General features: G+C 44.4%; 1 protein-coding gene across 2 annotated transcripts in view; it reads right to left on the bottom strand.

Moving 5' to 3' along the window:
- Window positions 1-17,453, bottom strand: part of EDAR (ectodysplasin A receptor) — a 113,605-nt gene that overhangs the window by 32,745 nt on the left and 63,407 nt on the right. For both annotated transcript variants that reach the window (XM_074983227.1, XM_074983231.1), the window contains 4 exons: window positions 15,655-15,723; window positions 15,066-15,188; window positions 13,659-13,840; window positions 6,096-6,181 (listed from right to left, as the gene is read on the bottom strand). In XM_074983227.1, the coding sequence (XP_074839328.1) occupies window positions 6,096-6,181; window positions 13,659-13,840; window positions 15,066-15,188; window positions 15,655-15,705 (442 nt within the window). In that variant the 5' untranslated portion in view covers window positions 15,706-15,723. The remainder of the gene's footprint in view (window positions 1-6,095; window positions 6,182-13,658; window positions 13,841-15,065; window positions 15,189-15,654; window positions 15,724-17,453) is intronic.

The raw sequence follows: 17,453 nt of genomic DNA, 5'->3' as shown, positions 1-17,453 counted from the left end.
GCAATTTGTAACTACCAGAATCTCTCTTTAAAAATTAAATTGTCAGGGCATTGGTCTGGGTAAAAATCAAGATAGACTGATTAACACCACTGCTTTCTGCTGTGTGAATGTGTGTGGGGAAGAATAGAAGGAATGATTTTTGTGTGCCAAAAATCTGGATTTTCTTTAAAAAAAATAGCAATGTGCTTGATTTAAGCTATGAGTATTGCAAGTGGATGTATTTTCTTAGCTGCCGTTGGGATGTTGTCTTTCTGAGTATCTCAGCTGCTTTGGGGTCAGAGTGCTGTTTCACAAAGATCTTGTGACTTCTGGTCTGATATTTTATTATCTGTAACCTTTAGCTTGGAAGAGAGCATTACTCCCTCACTGCAGTCCATGGACTTAACGTGATATGGGCCAGTTGGCCAATATTCATTATTCCATATAAGAAGCATGTTTTAGTCAGTGTCCTCATTTCCACAGTCTCTCACCATTTTCATTTGGGTCACTAACTTCTTTATACAGTAAACCCTCAAGTTATACAGGAGTGGCATTCCTGCAACCCCGGCGTAACTCAAATTTTCGCTCGGGGGGCCCAGGAAACTGGACAGCCATGAGTCAGTTTCCTGGCTCCAGCCAGTGGAGGGGATCCAGGAACCAAGGGCAGCCTGGCTCCCAGCTCCCCTCCACTCCTTGGCTGCTTCTACCTGCCTTTCCCCAGCCACGCAGCTGTCAGCAGCACTGCTGGGGGAAGGCAGGAAGAAGGGGCTCTTAGCCTGCTTAGCTGCCCACAGCTGCAAACAGATAGGCAGGCTGACAGCTAGAGAACAGCTTCATGTTGTGCTTAACTCATGTAAAAGTGAGTTACGTGCAACTTGAAGCTGCATATTGGGAGGGTTTAATGTATTTTACCAACTTTCCTTTACACCTTTGCTTATGTTTTGCCAGGTGTTCGTTCAGCTGGGTATATCAAAAGGCCATGCAACTAATCTGAAAGCAACACCATTTTAGGACTTCTTTCTTCATAGAACTTGCAAGGTTCTTACTGGGAGTTCTGTTTGTACTTGAAACAAAAGTTGATCTGTTATTGAGGTCTGATCTGCGAGAGTGAAAGGGAAGTCACCTCAGCACTCTCTCGACGGCTGTCCACAGCTATTGGTTATTTGGAAAGTTTCGAAGTTCTTGTTCCAGGCCTGCTGACAGAGGAGGCAATTGCCCTGGGGCCCAGTGATTCAAAAGGCCCTGGGGCTCCCTTTTGCTGCTATTGCAACAGTGGCTGGAGCCCTGTGTCCTTTTAACTGCCACTGGAACCCCATGGGGCACTGAAAGCCTGGTAGGAGAGAGGCTAGGCAACAACTCTGCCACTTCCATCAGAGGCATCACCCCTTCCTGGAGTGCAGCGCTGGCCATCACACACCTTGCCCACCCAGGGGCCTGGCACTCCTTGCCTTGTTCACTGAGCTTGTCTAAGTCTACATTCCTAGTGGATTGTACTTGCTAATTTCTCACATGTAGAAAAAACACAAGGGCCACTTGAAGAGGGACTATTTTCAGTAGCTGTTCTATGAGACTGTCACCCCAGCGTAGTCTCACTTCCCATCTACCTTCTCCACTTCTTTGAAGTCTCAGGTGAAGATTTCTGAAGTTAGGGAAGGAACTGAAGGCTGTTGGGTACATATCCCCTCTTGTTATGCTCAGAATCCTCCATCAGGTTTTGGGGAGGGAGAGATGAGCAGCCCTAACATTTACTGCTGTCAAGAAGGTACCACAGCTCAACACTTGGAGTCACTAATCCCACAAGACTGACTGTGCGGAGATGACATTTAGAAAGAACAACACTGGTAGGGAACCTCTTTATTTTATGGCCCCCTCCTATCCCCCCATACACATAAAATGGGCTGACAAACTGCTGAAAATAAAACATCCAAAAAGTCAGTTGTTTTAGCTTCTTCTTCCCTCCCCCACGTTTTTTTTTGTTTGCTTCATTCTTCTACTTTGCCTATCTCCTTTCTCCAAAGACCAGAAAGTCTTTTCTCTGTCTATTTATATACAGTGTGAGTGTGTTTAAAAACTGAATCTAGGAGGAAGTGCTGGAATTTTCTTACTATTAGACGTATGACAGCTATTATGAGAACACAAATCTTTCTGACAGGAAAAGATGAGATGGTGGAGGACAAAGGGAAACAAGTTTAATGATTTAAAATAGTCTGGCAATTTCACAAACCAATTTCTACAGGGTTTTTGCAGTATTTTGTTCCTTTTTTTGTGTAAACAACCTCTTTTTGATGTCATGGAATCACAGACATGTGGGTTGGAAGAGACCTTGAGATGTCATCAAGCCCGGCCCCTGAGCTGAGGTGGAAACCATGAAATCTAAACCATCCCTGACAGCTGTTTGTCCAATCTGCTCTTATAAACCTCATGTGATGGAATGCCACAGCAGCTTATGCAAATACTGAACTGCCCTTATAGTTAATCTTAATACTTCTTGCTGCAGGTTAAAGCCTTTACTGCTCATCATAGCTTCCTGCAGACATGGAGAACAACTGATCACATTCCTCTTTATAGCAGCCTTTAAATATCTGAAGATGGTTAACTGGTCCTTTCTCATTTTTCTCTTCTCAGGTCAAACCATGTGCAGTATTTTACCTTCCTTTACTGGTCAGGCGTTCTAAACATTTTACCATTTTTGTTGCTCTCCTCTGAACTCTTCCGATCTCCCCACCTCTTTTCTGAAGTGTAGTACCCAGACTTAGACACAGTACTCCAGGTGAGGCCTCCTTAGTGTTGAGTAGTTTGGAAAAATTATGTCCCATGTCTCAGATATGGCTTTTGTGTTACTGCATCCCAGGTTGATATGATCCTTTCCCCTCAACCTGCATCACATTGTTGACTCTTATTCAGTCTGTGAGCTACCATAAGCTCCAGATCCTCTTCAGCAGCACTAACCACTACCCAGTTACTCCCCATTTTGTAGTTGTACATTTGATTTTTTTTTTGCCCCTTCCTAAATGAAATACTTGGCTCTTGTCTATACTGAATGTCACTCTGCTAAACTAGAGGACTGATCTGAATTCCTAAGCTGAAGGGAGCAAGAAAAAGATGCTTTCTTATAGCTTGTTAGATTTTATGCTGCCGGCCCCAGTGACAGAGAGCCAGTGTTACCTCTGGCTATGTCTACACTAGAAGCATCTCTCATCAGTAATGTCCGTCATCAGAGTTGTGTTGATAGAAACTCTGTTGACAGAGCGCATCTGCACACAAAACCAGACTGACAGAGCAAATCCACTGTCTTGACAGAGAGCAGCTAGACTGCCCTGCCCTCAGTCAACAGAACGGATGACCAGAAGCTCTGCAAACAGGGCTGTCCGGGAAACTGGCAGACCGCTCTGTCAACAGAAGTGTCTACACTGCAATTCTGTCAACAGAAGCATTAGCCCTCAACAATTTGAAGGATAACACTGTTAAGAAAAATGCAGAGTTCTGGCTAGACTTTGTCGACAGAATGCTTTGGATGTGTAGACGCTCCCTGAGTTATGCCGAGAGAAGGCCCCTTCTGTTGACAAAACTCTCTAGCGTAGCCCCAGCCTGTAAGTTTTGCCATCCCTGGGTGGAATAAATTTTATATGCACCAAGGCAAGTGTGAGTGTGCAGCACCAGTAGAAACACATCCTACCCACTGTGGGAATTCTGCTAATCAGCTGGGTGGCACCTGAATCTCTCCTTAGCGGCCACACAAGTGCTCAGAAATCCCCCAGGACAGGAACTTTTCCATTTTAATTGAAAATTATCTTTTATAAACTTAAAAAGTACAAATATCACAGCAACATACAGAGTTCTGCACCCAGTAAGACAAATACCCTGGAACGACTCCCTAGGGGATGAGCAGCAAGCAAACTGGATTTAATGAAGTACTTAACGTTTTCAGTGTGTACTCATACAATTGGCTTTACTGGCAGTTCTTGAAGTGCTGATGTTTCTGCTGATTTAGATTGGTGTTTTCTCCTACAGTCAACGTGATTTCTCATATTAATGTGCTTGCCTAAATCACTCTCAAAGATAAGGTGTATGTGACCCCTGTGTTGGCATCTTTGGCTAATTCAAAATGAATGTGGGCCATAGGTTGTGTACAGGTACTTTTCTCAAAGAATTGGACGCGCCAATATTGTACCGGCCAAATACGCACAAAACCAGAAGTTCCCTTTCTGAATTAGGCATATTTGGCAAGTGATTGAGGCTCCGTCTTACAGACCTCTTAATCATGTTCTCAAGCCTATCACAATTCTGGGTGTCATGATTACTACTTCAGCCTGACCCTGCTTCCATGCCACCACTTTTGTGTAGAGATGGGACAAGTGTGAGCAGAAGATGGGGGTATGGCTGGAGGGATTGGGAGGTGATAAAAGGAAATGACAGGGCCTAGTAGGGACAGGAACACAGTTCTTTTCAGTAATCTCATCTCTTGAAACAAAGACTGAAAGTATTCTAAACCTACAGCTTGTTTTGTTTGTGGTGTTCCCATGTTAATCATCTGTTAACCAGCTAATTCTCATATAGCTGCCTAACTGTATGACTATCCCACTTCTATATCATTCAGAGCAAGTAACAATGTAAAAGTGCATTTGATAGGAGGCATGAAAATGCCTCATTCCGTCTTGGAGGGAAAAAGGGTTCTCCGTCCTGGCCTTTGGCTGCTGGCTAGGGTCTGGCTCTCCTGTTCCCCACGACCCCTGTTTTCTGGATTATTTGAGGGAAGGGACACTCCCCTCACTCCCATCACCAATCATTTCTAATCCCATTGCCTCCTTCCTCCCCTGCAGGAAGAGGCACTCCAGTTCCCAGAGGCTTTATCTGCAGTGACATGCCCCTGGCAACTGTGTCTTGCCCATTAACCAATGGCCCAATTCAGTATGATGACAAGCAGGTGCTACTGAAGTACATCTCTCCCCATTTGCAACAAACAAATGACAGTTCAGCAACTTCTTAAATAAATTCTGCTGTCAGCCCTCCCACGTTGCACCTGAAGAGCATGACAAGGCGAGATGCTCTTTTACCTGCATCTGTATGAAAGCGTTCCATGTTTTATTGTCTCACAATGATCGTCGCTTCCCACTATGTGCTTAAGAGACAATCACAGCTTCACGCCAAACCAATGAGCTGGTAACGCATGTACTGCTAGGCAGCTTTCCCTCCAAGGGTCGCATAAATTTTATGTGCCCCCGGCATGACCAGATGTGCACCACCCATTGAAACACATGCTGCCAGTTGTGGGTGGCTGTGGACGCTCTGCTAGTCAGCTGGCTAGAACCTGAATCTCTCCTGCACAGCCAGCCAAGCACTCCGCTTACAGGGAGTGCTGTGCTAGGGGTATCTTTTATTCTAGTTTGAACCTCTCCAACGCAAAAAGTAGTTGTTCTTGACAGAAATGGGCAAAGTTGGGAACAAGACAAGTAATCTTGCCTTCCATCCCTTCCCTATTTTTCTTCCATTGCTAGCAGGACACCATTCTTGCTCCTGATCCCACACTTTCTGCTTTCATTAAATAGATCTTTTTCTCCTTCCACGTTTGAACTCCAAAGGAGCCTCATCTTCTGCCACCAGCATTGCGCTCCCTGCTGAAACATATTGCCAACCTACGTCAGTTCTTTCTTCTCACCCCAATCTCTTTTGCAAACCTCCCTCTGTGCTTCTTCCAATCTCAATGAAGGGACTGAAACCAAGCATAGCAGAGGCGTGGCTAACTGGAGCTATCATATGATTAGAATTCCATTGTTGCTTATTTCCCAGTATGGTATCGTTAGAGAAACTCATGAGTCCCTAAAGACCTTGAATGCCAAGAGAGGAGCCAATAAAAAAGGATAATTTATCAAATATGAGTAATCTTGGAGATGGAAAAACATCACGTGACAGAATACTGGGACTTAAATTACAACTTCTAACTTTCCTGAATTGTTTGCTTAATTTGCAGTGTGATCATACTGGAAAACAACTTTCCTGAGAGCTGACTCTGATTTTTGACTGGAGTATGCACTGTCAAATAGTAAGCCACATGCGAGCCTTCCAGCTCAATCCAAGTAAAATCCGAATGAAATATATAAAAACTAAGGCACACTTACATTCCTTGATGTGAGGAGGTGCCAACAAGCATGAGTAGCAAACCATGCCATAGATGTTCCTCGGTCGGTTTTCCAACATGTAGTAACTGCAACAACGGGAAAGACAAGAAAAACAATGTAAGTGCATCCATCACAGCTGAGTATTGTTGAGGGCCAAGCAATTGCTCTAAGATAAAATCACTTTTTAAATTTGTTATAACCATTTTGATGACACCATTTCTTATTGCCTGATTTGACATAGCCTTTCTTGTCTTCCCTTCCACCACAAAGGCAACTAATGCACCCGTACTTCTTTTCAGGCTGTAATTTTCCACACAAAACCCACCTGTTGGATTTATTTTGTCCTCTGTACACACAAGAATAATCTCTTTAACCAAGGAGAGAAAAGCCCAGTTTCAGTAGGTCACCAGTCATGAGGAGAAAAACCAACCCAATGATAGAGAAAATGAGGTCATAGCTTAGTATGTCAAACAGCTCCTTACTGGGGGTGATTTATTGACATTTAACATGAGAATTATGGTCTATAGTTGGTCCATCTTGGCAAAGAGAACATTTTTCATGAGTTGAACCTCCATTTTCCTCTCAGTGGCTACGTCTACACGTGAAGCCTACATCGAAGTAGCTTATTTCGATGTACCAACATCGAAATAGGCTATTTCGATGAATAACGTCTACACGTCCTCCAGGGCTGGCAACGTCAATGTTCAACTTCGACGTTGCGCAGCACCACATCGAAATAGGCGCTGCGAGGGAACGTCTACACGCCAAAGTAGCACACATCGAAATAAGGGTGCCAGGCACAGCTGCAGACAGGGTCACAGGGCGGACTCAACAGCAAGCCGCTCCCTTAAAGGGCCCCTCCCAGACACAGTTGCACTAAACAACACAAGATACACAGAGCCGACAACTGGTTGCAGACCCTGTGCCTGCAGCATGGATCCCCAGCTGCAGCAGCAGCAGCCAGAAGCCCTGGGCTAAGGGCTGCTGCCCACAGTGACCATAGAGCCCCGCAGGGGCTGGAGAGAGAGCATCTCTCAACCCCTCAGCTGATGGCCACCATGGCGGACCTTGCTATTTCGAAGTTGTGGGACGCGCAATGACTACACGGTCCCTACTTCGACGTTGAACGTCGAAGTAGGGCGCTATCCCCATCTCCTGATGAGGATAGCGACTTCGACGTCTCGCCGCCTAATGTCGAAGTTAACTTCGAAATAGCGCCCGACGCGTGTAGCCGCGACGGGCGCTATTTCGAAGTTAGTGCCGCTACTTCGAAGTAGCGTGCACGTGTAGACACGGCTAGTTTGTGTCAGAACACAGTAAATAGGGCATATGTATGTAAGAATCTCTTTCATAGATGAGCTGATGAGAAAACAGTCTTTAAAAGTTTAGTCAAATGACATTCCTATGCTTTATACCTAATTTTAATACATGGGTCTGTTGAACATAGGTTACTTATTAAAAGGCATTTATTTTCTACTTTTCATTGTGATGTCTTAGCAGGTAATATAATATAGAGACTTGACCCTGAATAACTTCTGAATTCTTCTTTCATCTGTCCGTATATGCACATGTGACTTTTTTCTGAAAACATTTACATCCAGAAATTATCACTGAACCCATTCATCAAAAATCTTAGATAGCCTGTTATATACTTTTTGTTCTATAGCATTCAAGAAATAACAGGTGCCTGTTATCTTGTAACTTAATCTATATTTCAACATACAGAGCTGGCAGATGACACCAGCCATGCACTTTTCAGCTTTATAATAGTGGTCAGAGGTATAAAACACCAGTCTCACAGTCATGGCAAAATTCCTTTAAAACCTAAATAACTTGCCCAGTTTCAGGGGCGTTAAACTCTTGCATTTCTTTCAGCCAAATCCTTCCCTGCCCACATGTTAAAGAGTAACTAAAACCAATGCAAATAGTTCACACACTGCCACCTTGATGCAGGAACAACCAGCCCAGAGCCCAAGTTTAGTTATTAAGCCTGATCCAGATTTAGTACAACAAACTGTGCCAGTGAAGCTGCTCCCTCTAGTTGTTGAAATTTCAACACAGTTCTATCAAGCTCTTCTGAATCCACTACTACAAACAACTACAGCTACCTGAAGGTCAGTCACAGAATATCCATGGTCAAAGGACTTTCTATGTCCTCCTAAATCTTTGGCATGCCTCTACCTCGACAATGATTTTAAAACCATTCTTCTCACACTGAAGGAAACATTCATGTAAGTGTGCAGGGTTATCCATGTGTTGATATGCTAGTGGGACTGAAGACACAAGTGGCTGTAGTACAAAGGATGTCCTCTTGCAGCTTCATTTATGCTCACAGTCCCTGGAAGCATGTATCCGGGCATGGGTACGATTCAGTCCCACCATACACTGGTAAGCACCTGCAGACATGCACTGGGAAGCCCGTAATACACAACATAAAAGATTTTAGCAATGGCTGATGTTGAGTACGTTCTCCAGGGCCAGAGTATGTTCTTCTAAATATATAACGCCAGCTGTCATTGCCACTGGGAGGGGAGGGCACCTTCCCACATCTTCCACAAGATTGGTACAGTGATTTGGGAGTTCACATTTGTGGTTGGCGTGGTGGAACCTAATTATACAATATAACACCAGTATCAGAGAGGTAGCCGTGTTAGTCTGTAGCTTCGAGAACAACAAGAAGCGGGTCTTTGCCCACGAAAGCTTATGCTCCAAAATATCTGTTAGTCTATAAGGTGCCAATATAACACCAGTTTCAAGTGTCGGCACTGTTTTCTGACAGCCTGGCACTCACAGGGTGTCAGTCCACAGTGGCTACGTCTACACGTGAAGCCTACATCGAAGTAGCCTATTTCGATGTGGCGACATCAAAATAGGCTATTTCGATGAATAACGTCTACACGTCCTCCAGGGCTGGCAACGTCGATGTTCAACATCGACGTTGAGCAGCACCACAACGAAATAGGCGCAGTGAGGGAACGTCTACACGCCACAGTAGCACACATCGAAATAAGGGTGCCAGGCACAGCTGCAGACAGGGTCACAGGGCGGACTCAACAGCCAGCCGCTCCCTTAAAGGGCCCCTCCCAGACACACTTGCACTAAACAGCACAAGATCCACAGAGCCGACAACGAGTTGCAGACCCTGTGCATGCAGCATGAATCCCCCGCTGCAGCAGCAGCAGCCAGAAGCCCTGGGCTAAAGGCTGCTGCACACGGTGACCACAGAGCCCCGCACGGGCTGGAGAGACAGCGTCTCTCAACCCCCCAGCTGATGGCTGCCATGGAGGACCCCACAATTTCGACGTTGTGGGACACGGATCGTCTACACGGTCCCTACTTCGACGTTGAACGTCGAAGTAGGGCGCTATTCCGATCCCCTCATGAGGTTAGCAACTTCGACGTCTCGCTGCCTAACGTCGACGTTAACTTCGAAATAGCGCCCGACGCGTGTAGCCGTGACGGGCGCTATTTCGAAGTTAGTGCCGCTACTTCGAAGTAGCGTGCACGTGTAGACACAGCTAGTGTGACATATATAGATAGACATAATTACTGGTCTTCTTAAGTACTTTGTAGCCTGCCATGTAATATACAAAAGAAGTGATTAAAAGTACTTGTTTATGCTGTGAGGCACTAGTGACTTCACAAATCGGAAACCTCTTTAAGACTGTCTGTGAATACACACTTAAGCCACTATAACTCTTAAGAAAAGTTAACCACTAGCTCCCCCACCAAAGGAGAAGGGGGTTTTGAACCTTCCCAAGACTCCTGTAGCAAGTGGAAGGGTTTTACTGAGTATTGTTTGGGGGTGTTTGTATGAAGTCACAAAATAAGACTCATGGCTAGATCAAGAAAGCCAAGCGGTAGTGATATTGGAAATTTAGAGAAGCTCACAGAGAGGTCTAGCTCAAGGGAACTGGCTGAACAAAGCTTGGACCTGTAAGCTAAGACACAGTTGATGTTGGTTTCGGTCTCTCAACTATTTTGAAGAAGCAGGAATTTGTATACTTCTTGTAAATAAACAAGGTGATATGCAAGAAAATATCTGACTGCATAATCAAATCCTACTTCCAAATAGGGGCATCCCTAGACTCTCAAATTTTGACTCACCACATTCAAGATTTTTAAAAAGGGTAACAATGCAATAAACTGGGTATCTGGACATACTAAAGAATATACCTATATTACAATAAAATGCACCTATGCTTGATCTGTGTCATCTGGTTTGAGCTGTGAGACAATAAAATGAGAGCATAACCTCAAATAGTATCAGGTTGGAGTCCCATATCTGGAATCCACACAGTCCCAAACACTTATACTGCCATTTCATAGCCCCACAACTGGAACTCAGCTGACGTAGCCAGCTGTGGGCGTTCCATTGCAGTGTAGATCTGTCCATGAGAAGCAACAAGCTAGTAGATAATGACTTTTTTAAAATTTTGTTTGTAGTTTTGAAAAGCTACTCAATCCTTTCTCTTCACACTTCCTGTACCTCCCCACCTTTATCTCAGTACCATTCTTTGGTGGATTATTAGTGCTGCATGCTGAATAAGCCAGGAATTATTGCCAAACCACAACTGAGAATGGCAGACCAACTTTGAGCTCCATAAAGATAAACATGGAATAGTCTAAAGCCCGGGTCTAATCGTCACAATAGCTTAGAAAAGCCATTCATTCAGCTTATCAAATCAAGCTGAATAAACATGTCTTGGGGTTTGATCATGAACCAGCACGACAGGTTTACTTTTTGTTCCTGAAAGAAGAATTGAGGAACATGCAGGTAGGCATACAAACATCCCTCTGTGTTTTGAAGAGCATTCTCAATTGCAAGCCTTAATCCACTTATTTGAACTTTAACCATCAGATTTTTTTCCTGTTCTCCTCCTCTGCTCCAAGTATTTGGCCAATGTTGGAAAGGATTTACTAACTGAATGATAGGATTAATTGTGGAAAAGGAGAGAGTGGCTCAAGAGTAAGAAAACCACCATGGATTATGGTGGTCTAACTCTTCCACTGTAACATTAATATTTTCCATGTCTCTAGCACCTCCATTCTGCCTCACTGTCCCCATTCAGATGATGGACATGGTAAGAGTTTGTATGCTCCACATATTTCGGTCTGGCAGAGCAGCCCTGAATTATAGCAGCTTTCCACAGCTACTTGGCAGCAGCCTGTGGGGTTTCTCTCCAAAATGGGGCCTGAGTCTGTAAAAAAGAATTCAGTGGGATTCTGTGTTTTGTATCTCAGAAATTTCACATCCAACTTCCCAGAATCACAGGGCTGGAAGGGACCTCAGGAGGTCATCTAGTCCAGTCCCCTGCTTCAAGCAGGATCAACCCCCACTAAGTCATCCCAGCCAGGACCTTGTCCAGCTGGGACTTAAAAACTTCTTCAGTTTACAAGCAAGAAGATATTTTTCTAGCTGCCAGCCCTCCAAAATTACTGTGTGATCTTGAAATCCCATGACTGGCCTCTTACTTCCTCATCCATCAGCCACTTTGCAATAGAAACCTGTAATCCAAATTGTGTTTCCACTCACACCTGGGCAAATGCAGGATTTTCCAATCATGCCTCAAATGACAGCTTTGTAGCTTTATTGTTTACAGACTGAACCCCCCCCCAGTTATACCTGTACAGTTCATTCGTCTTCTGTGAGGGTTCACAGGTGTGACTAAGGCTGTTAGTTAATCTTCATATTCTTCCTTACTGTTGGTGGTGCATGGGGATAGAATCAAGTGGGATTTCTTTCAAATCTCAGGGTGGTGTTTGCTAGGCTGGCGGCAAGACAGATCTTTCTTTTTACCTCTAAAATAAGCCTTTCATATGGAATCGCTGATGCAATAAACTTAGGGTCTGACTGTCACATGTGGGGCTAAGAGAATTTTTCCCACAAGTCAGATTTGGGAGTATACCTTGTGGGGGAGGGATGGGTCTGTTTTGTTTTTTCCACCTTCCTCTGCCCCATAGGGTGTAGGTCGCTTGCTGGCATTAACTGGATATGTCTCAGTCAACTTCTTGCCCTTGTAGCGGCCCTGAGCATCAGTGCACCTCGGTATTCCTCAGTCTCTATCTGTGACCCACAATAGTTTAGTCTCACATAGGCTGCAAAACATGGATCTAATTTTGGGTGTTGGGTTCAGTGTGTTGGTGCAGTGTGGTTTGGTGGCTGCCAGAGATACACAGGAGGTCTGTCAGGCTAATTGAGCTGGTGATGTCCACTGGCTTTTGATGCCATGACTCTATGGAATCACAGCGGATTTTTTCTTTGTCTTTCTTTTTTACCAGTTAACTGCATTTTAAGTAGCGTGAGCTGTCTTGTGCCTTCAGTACCTGCAGTCCTGTCGACATCAGCAGGAGCAGTACATGTAGACCAAAAAGTGAAAAATGTGTGTAAAAGAAAAGCCATGAGCTTTCTTGCACAATAAAGCCAGCTAAAATTAACTTTCAAAAAACTGCATGCCCATGTACCCAACCGTTAAAAGACAATACATCTTCGGGCAGGTCTACATTACAGCATCATTTGATTTAACTTGCATCATTCAGGGGTGTGAAAAAGACACTCCCAGAGTGATGCAAGTTACAGCAACCAAAGCGCTGTCCAACCCAGCAGGACAGCATCTCCCGCCAACACAGTTTCAACCTTTCGTGGAGGTGGAGTATACCTGTCTCCCATCGACGCAGCGTTTTACCCGATGAGCTACCAGTGCTGCACTGCCGTAGCACTTTCTTCTGTTCTGAGAATAGCTCAAAGGTGGCCGTCATACAGGCATCTGTTGTATCTTCACTTCAAACCAATGTCTCATCCTCAATGAATTCTTTGTTTTTATCCCACCTACGGAGGTCTTCCCACAATAAATGATGGAACTGGCTGCAGAAAATTACTTTAGCAGCCCTTGAGGGTACATCAACCATGCAAAAACAAATCAAACACCAAACCCTGCAGCCGCAAGCCTCAGTCAACTGACCAGGCTCATGTTGCAGCAATAAAAATAGCAGAGTAGACATTAACGCTTGACGGAGTAGACATTAATGTCTGAGACCTGGCGCGTAGGTAGCTGTCAGGGTCTGGCTCCATCCCAAGTACGACCATCTCCACTAGTATTTTTAGCCCCATAGTGCAAGCCTAAATCTGTTAATCCAGTTTGAGACTCACTGTTTTGAATGTTTTTTGCAGAGCACACATACCTTAGACAGCTGTTCTACGGAACACTAAATACTGTACTCTTTAAAACTTGACAACTGGTCTTTTTCTGAGGAATCTCATATGCTGTTTTTAAAGGAAAAACATCACCTCTTTTTTTTCCTGTTTTATCTATTCTGTTCCTAAGTGATACTCCTCCAGTCTATTGCATTTCAATGGCCCCTAAAGGCGAACTCCTATTTACTTCAACCATGCAAATGCTTTCATATGCTGGCAGATACTATTTTTACCAATACCATAAATTATGACTGACACTGTACTTCTAATCAAGTGAGGAAATAAGGGGTCAGAAGTGTCAATGTAGAAAAGACATTTGATACACTTTAAAGGACATGTCTGCAAAAACTCATGATGATATTGCTTACCCAGGGAGACAAGGACCACATTCTGCATCATTCTCTGTATCGCCAGGTGTCAAGACAGTGGCTCGAAAGAATCCCTCGCAATCTTTGTGACGCCTGCATATCTGGTAACCTCCTTTAGAAAACTTTTCAGATGGGCAAGGAATGCAGCCATAGTCTTCGTCTTTGGTGCCATAGCCACAAGTCTGTAACAACAGAGAGATGCTGAATAATAGAACAGCACTTGATGCTACTACCACCTAGGACCAGAGAACACTCAGGTGTGGCCCCAGGGGTTTGTACTGCCATGGAATCCCGAATAGGAGAGCCATGTTTGTGGTTCAGGGTCTTGCTATCTGTTCTGATGAGACTGAAGAATGAGGAGGAGATGGCATGATGTAATTTTTAAGAAGGGAAAGGTGAGACACTGGCTTCTGTTTTCTCAAAAGTAAACCCATTTAGCCATTTATGTGAAATTCCCAATTTCCCCCACTCATCAACAGGAAAGATAGGGACTCCACCTTTAGGACATTGAAGATTAGATATTTAAACAGAATATCAAGGATCTCTTAATAGGTGGGAAGGGCATAGTCTGGGGAGCGCTTCCCTTATGGCAATATTTCTGCAATACGCTGTAACCCCTTAACTCTGATTTCCCAGATGAGTGTTCAGTTTGGATTCAATAAAACAGTACTGGTGTTCTGGACTAATAACAACTGGTTATTACAAACATTTATTCAGGATTAGCAACTGTGCAAAACTTACAAGTGGAACTTTGGCTTATTAAACAGGGTTTCAGTAATTTATCTGTTTAATGTGCAAATTATCTGCTACAAATTAAAGGGCTCTTTGGGAACTGTAATTCAAAATGTTGCAGAGGTGTTCACGTTTTTAAAATGGCAAACTATTTCAGCAGAAAAGCAAAATTAAATTGTGTGTGTGGGGGGGGGGCGCTTATTTTGAGTAGATTTCTAAAGAGGCTATTTTGGCATGTGGCACTGTCTAAATGGTACCACATGCCAAAACAATGCCATTTCAAGGCACCCCTGCGTTCCTCCTGTGATGAGAAGTACATGGGTGCTGGAATAGCATGTCTGTTATCTCAAAAACCTCTTTCAAGACAAGGGGTGTGTTTCTTTGCCAGAGGCAGCTATTTCAGGATACTGCCATATCACAAAATAGTGCCCACCATGTAGACATAACCAAATAGCAGGGCAGTCCACAGAGCATCACGAGTTAGGTATGAACGACAGTAGCTAGCAGAGATCCATAACCCCATCTGTTTAGCAGTGTACAGAGACACTAAACTGTATTTGCATCACTGGCACCCAAAGTAAGAACCACCCAGATTTAATTTTTGTGGGTCATTTTTTTCCCCCATTTCAGCCTTGGGTGTGACATTTCACAATAAGATTGAGACTCTGAAATTACCATATAAGGCTCTTCTCCCGGTTTGCACTGGGGGCAATCCTGGCACATGCCCGTGGTCTGGTTATAGTACTCATTTTCACCGCAGTTAGAATACTCAGCATTAGCAGGGTATGCCAGCGACACCTGTCACACAAGGTTAAACACGTAAAATATTTAACTGCCTTAACCAGTTTTCCTATTAGATGTGTTATAGTTGCCAAACAGCTCGGGCTTGGAAGATGGATGGATTGACTTTTAGTGCAACACATCCTTAATGCTACTGCCTGAAGTAGAGACAGAATGAATTATGGGCATTTTAAAAACACACTTTCCAGCAAAATGGATGATGCCCTGAAACTCCAGGACTGAATTCAATGTCTGAGGATGCAAGCACTGAGGCCCCAATTCAGCAAGCATTTAAGCACATGCTTAGGTAGTGTTAGAAGCAATGGGACTAAAGTGAGCACAGGCTTTATGCTTTGCTGAACAGGAATGAACTCCTAAATTGGGGCCTCGGAGAGGAAGTGTTATGCTAGTTTACTGAAATTAAAAACCAACCACACACACTATCTTTGCAGGTGCGCTATACTTTAGGCAATTAAATACTTACCACCAGAAAAGGGAACACTTGAGTCCATTTATGGTCACCCAGATGAACCATATTTTCTTGATACTTTACCTGAAAAGATATAATTAGTCATTATTATGCAAACACTAATCAATATCCTTAGTGGGTTTCTGAGTGGGTTTTTAACCCGTTCTCTTCCTCTGATCTCCTTTTCTGCTGTTCCAAGTTGTGAATGAAGCAGCCTTTACTTTGGAGCTGGTTTTAGGCGCTGTTGTGAAGACTAGCAATTCTCGTCTGCTGTCAAAAATTATGAACAGGACATCTTATGAACAATTCCTGAAGTTACAGAAAGCACGAAAGATGCACCCATGGGAAAAGACCTATAATAGTATTTCAGAAGTAAAGCCCTTTCCTTTCCTTGAGAGCACAGACTGTCACTGTGTCACTCGTACACTTTGTACCACAGCATTCGACTATTTGTCACAAGGCAGGCAGAGACGCCAGGGGCTGAGGCTTGGATCTTGGTTGGATACTCTCTCTTGGGACACGGGCAGAGTGCTGGGCAGGGTAACTCAGTTGGAAAGACCCCTAAAAGTCAAAAACAGGGTGTAAAAGTTACCAAATGCGCCTCAGAGTTATTCTGAGGCTGTCTAGGAAGCTTTCGTTCTGGGCATTTGTTCCTTCATTCTCCTCTGAGGGCTGAGCCAACCAAACAGCTAAGCTGTGTGTGTATGGGAGGTCGAGTGTGGGGAGGAGTGTCATAAGTAGAACAGTTGCAGCTGTCCTTGGGTACTCACTGGTGGACGAATGTAGAGCCAAGAATTGTGTGTGTTTGTGTGGGCTGGGTCCAGAATCCCTATAGCACTGTGGACACAGGCTATATAGACTTCTTCTTCACTACCAACTGAGAAGACCAGTCAGTTACGAAGCTAAGGCCTGGCATGCTGCAAACCGTGGCAATCCCCACACTGCTTGTTTTCTAATCGGGTTCTGAAGCGAAAGGGCTGAGATATGCTGCTGCTAGGTCCAGGTGACACACACATACTGGGGGTACACTATAAATACCAAAAGCAACAAGGGGTCCTGTGGCACCTTACAGACTAACAAATGTATGAGCATAAGCTTTTGTGTGCACCTGCATCTGACGAAGTGGGCCTTTGCCCACAAAAGCTTATGCTCATACATTTCTGTTAGTCTATAAGGTGTCACAGGACCCCTCGTTGCTCTTGCAGATCCAGACTAACGTGGCGACCCCTCTGGTACTATATAAATACCAAGATGTCCCCTCTGAAAGAAGGTCCCCCACTAGTTCTGCTGCTGGCTGGCCCTGGCCACTCCCACCCATGGTCTGGGAGGGGGCACATGACTCCTCCTGTCCTCCCATCCAACGCCTCACCCCCAGTACTGTCTGAACAAGCAAGCAAGTGCTCACTCCACTCACCTATGCAAAGAGGATAACGCTGTTTGGAACTGGGGAACAGCACACAAGATTTACCTATGCCCATCAGTTCAGCACAACAGCCATGGAGATCAGCAGGTGCTGCACAAATGGTTTTTGAAGACATCAGTGATAAATAAAACCTTCCCTTTGCAGGTAAGTCTGGACCAGTGGTGCACATGGCCCATCAGGGTTTTATGTACGGCCTGTAACACATTTTGTTTACCATTCGGTTGGTCTCCATCTGTGTAGTTTTTCTCCAGCTGGTATTACAAAAGTGACAGGGCCGAAAGCAAAGGCTCGTGAAGCGAGGCGTGCACTGATTGGCCACAATATTGACTGTGAGAGTTGTGCAGGTGTTTTCCTGATAGGCTGGGAGCAGGTTCTCCTTTACACTCTTCCC

Source organism: Carettochelys insculpta, chromosome 1 (assembly GCF_033958435.1).
Source record: "Carettochelys insculpta isolate YL-2023 chromosome 1, ASM3395843v1, whole genome shotgun sequence".
NCBI classification, from domain to species: domain Eukaryota; kingdom Metazoa; phylum Chordata; order Testudines; family Carettochelyidae; genus Carettochelys; species Carettochelys insculpta.
The sequence above is the reverse complement of the archived record's forward strand: the minus strand, read 5'-3'. Positions and strand labels throughout refer to the sequence as shown.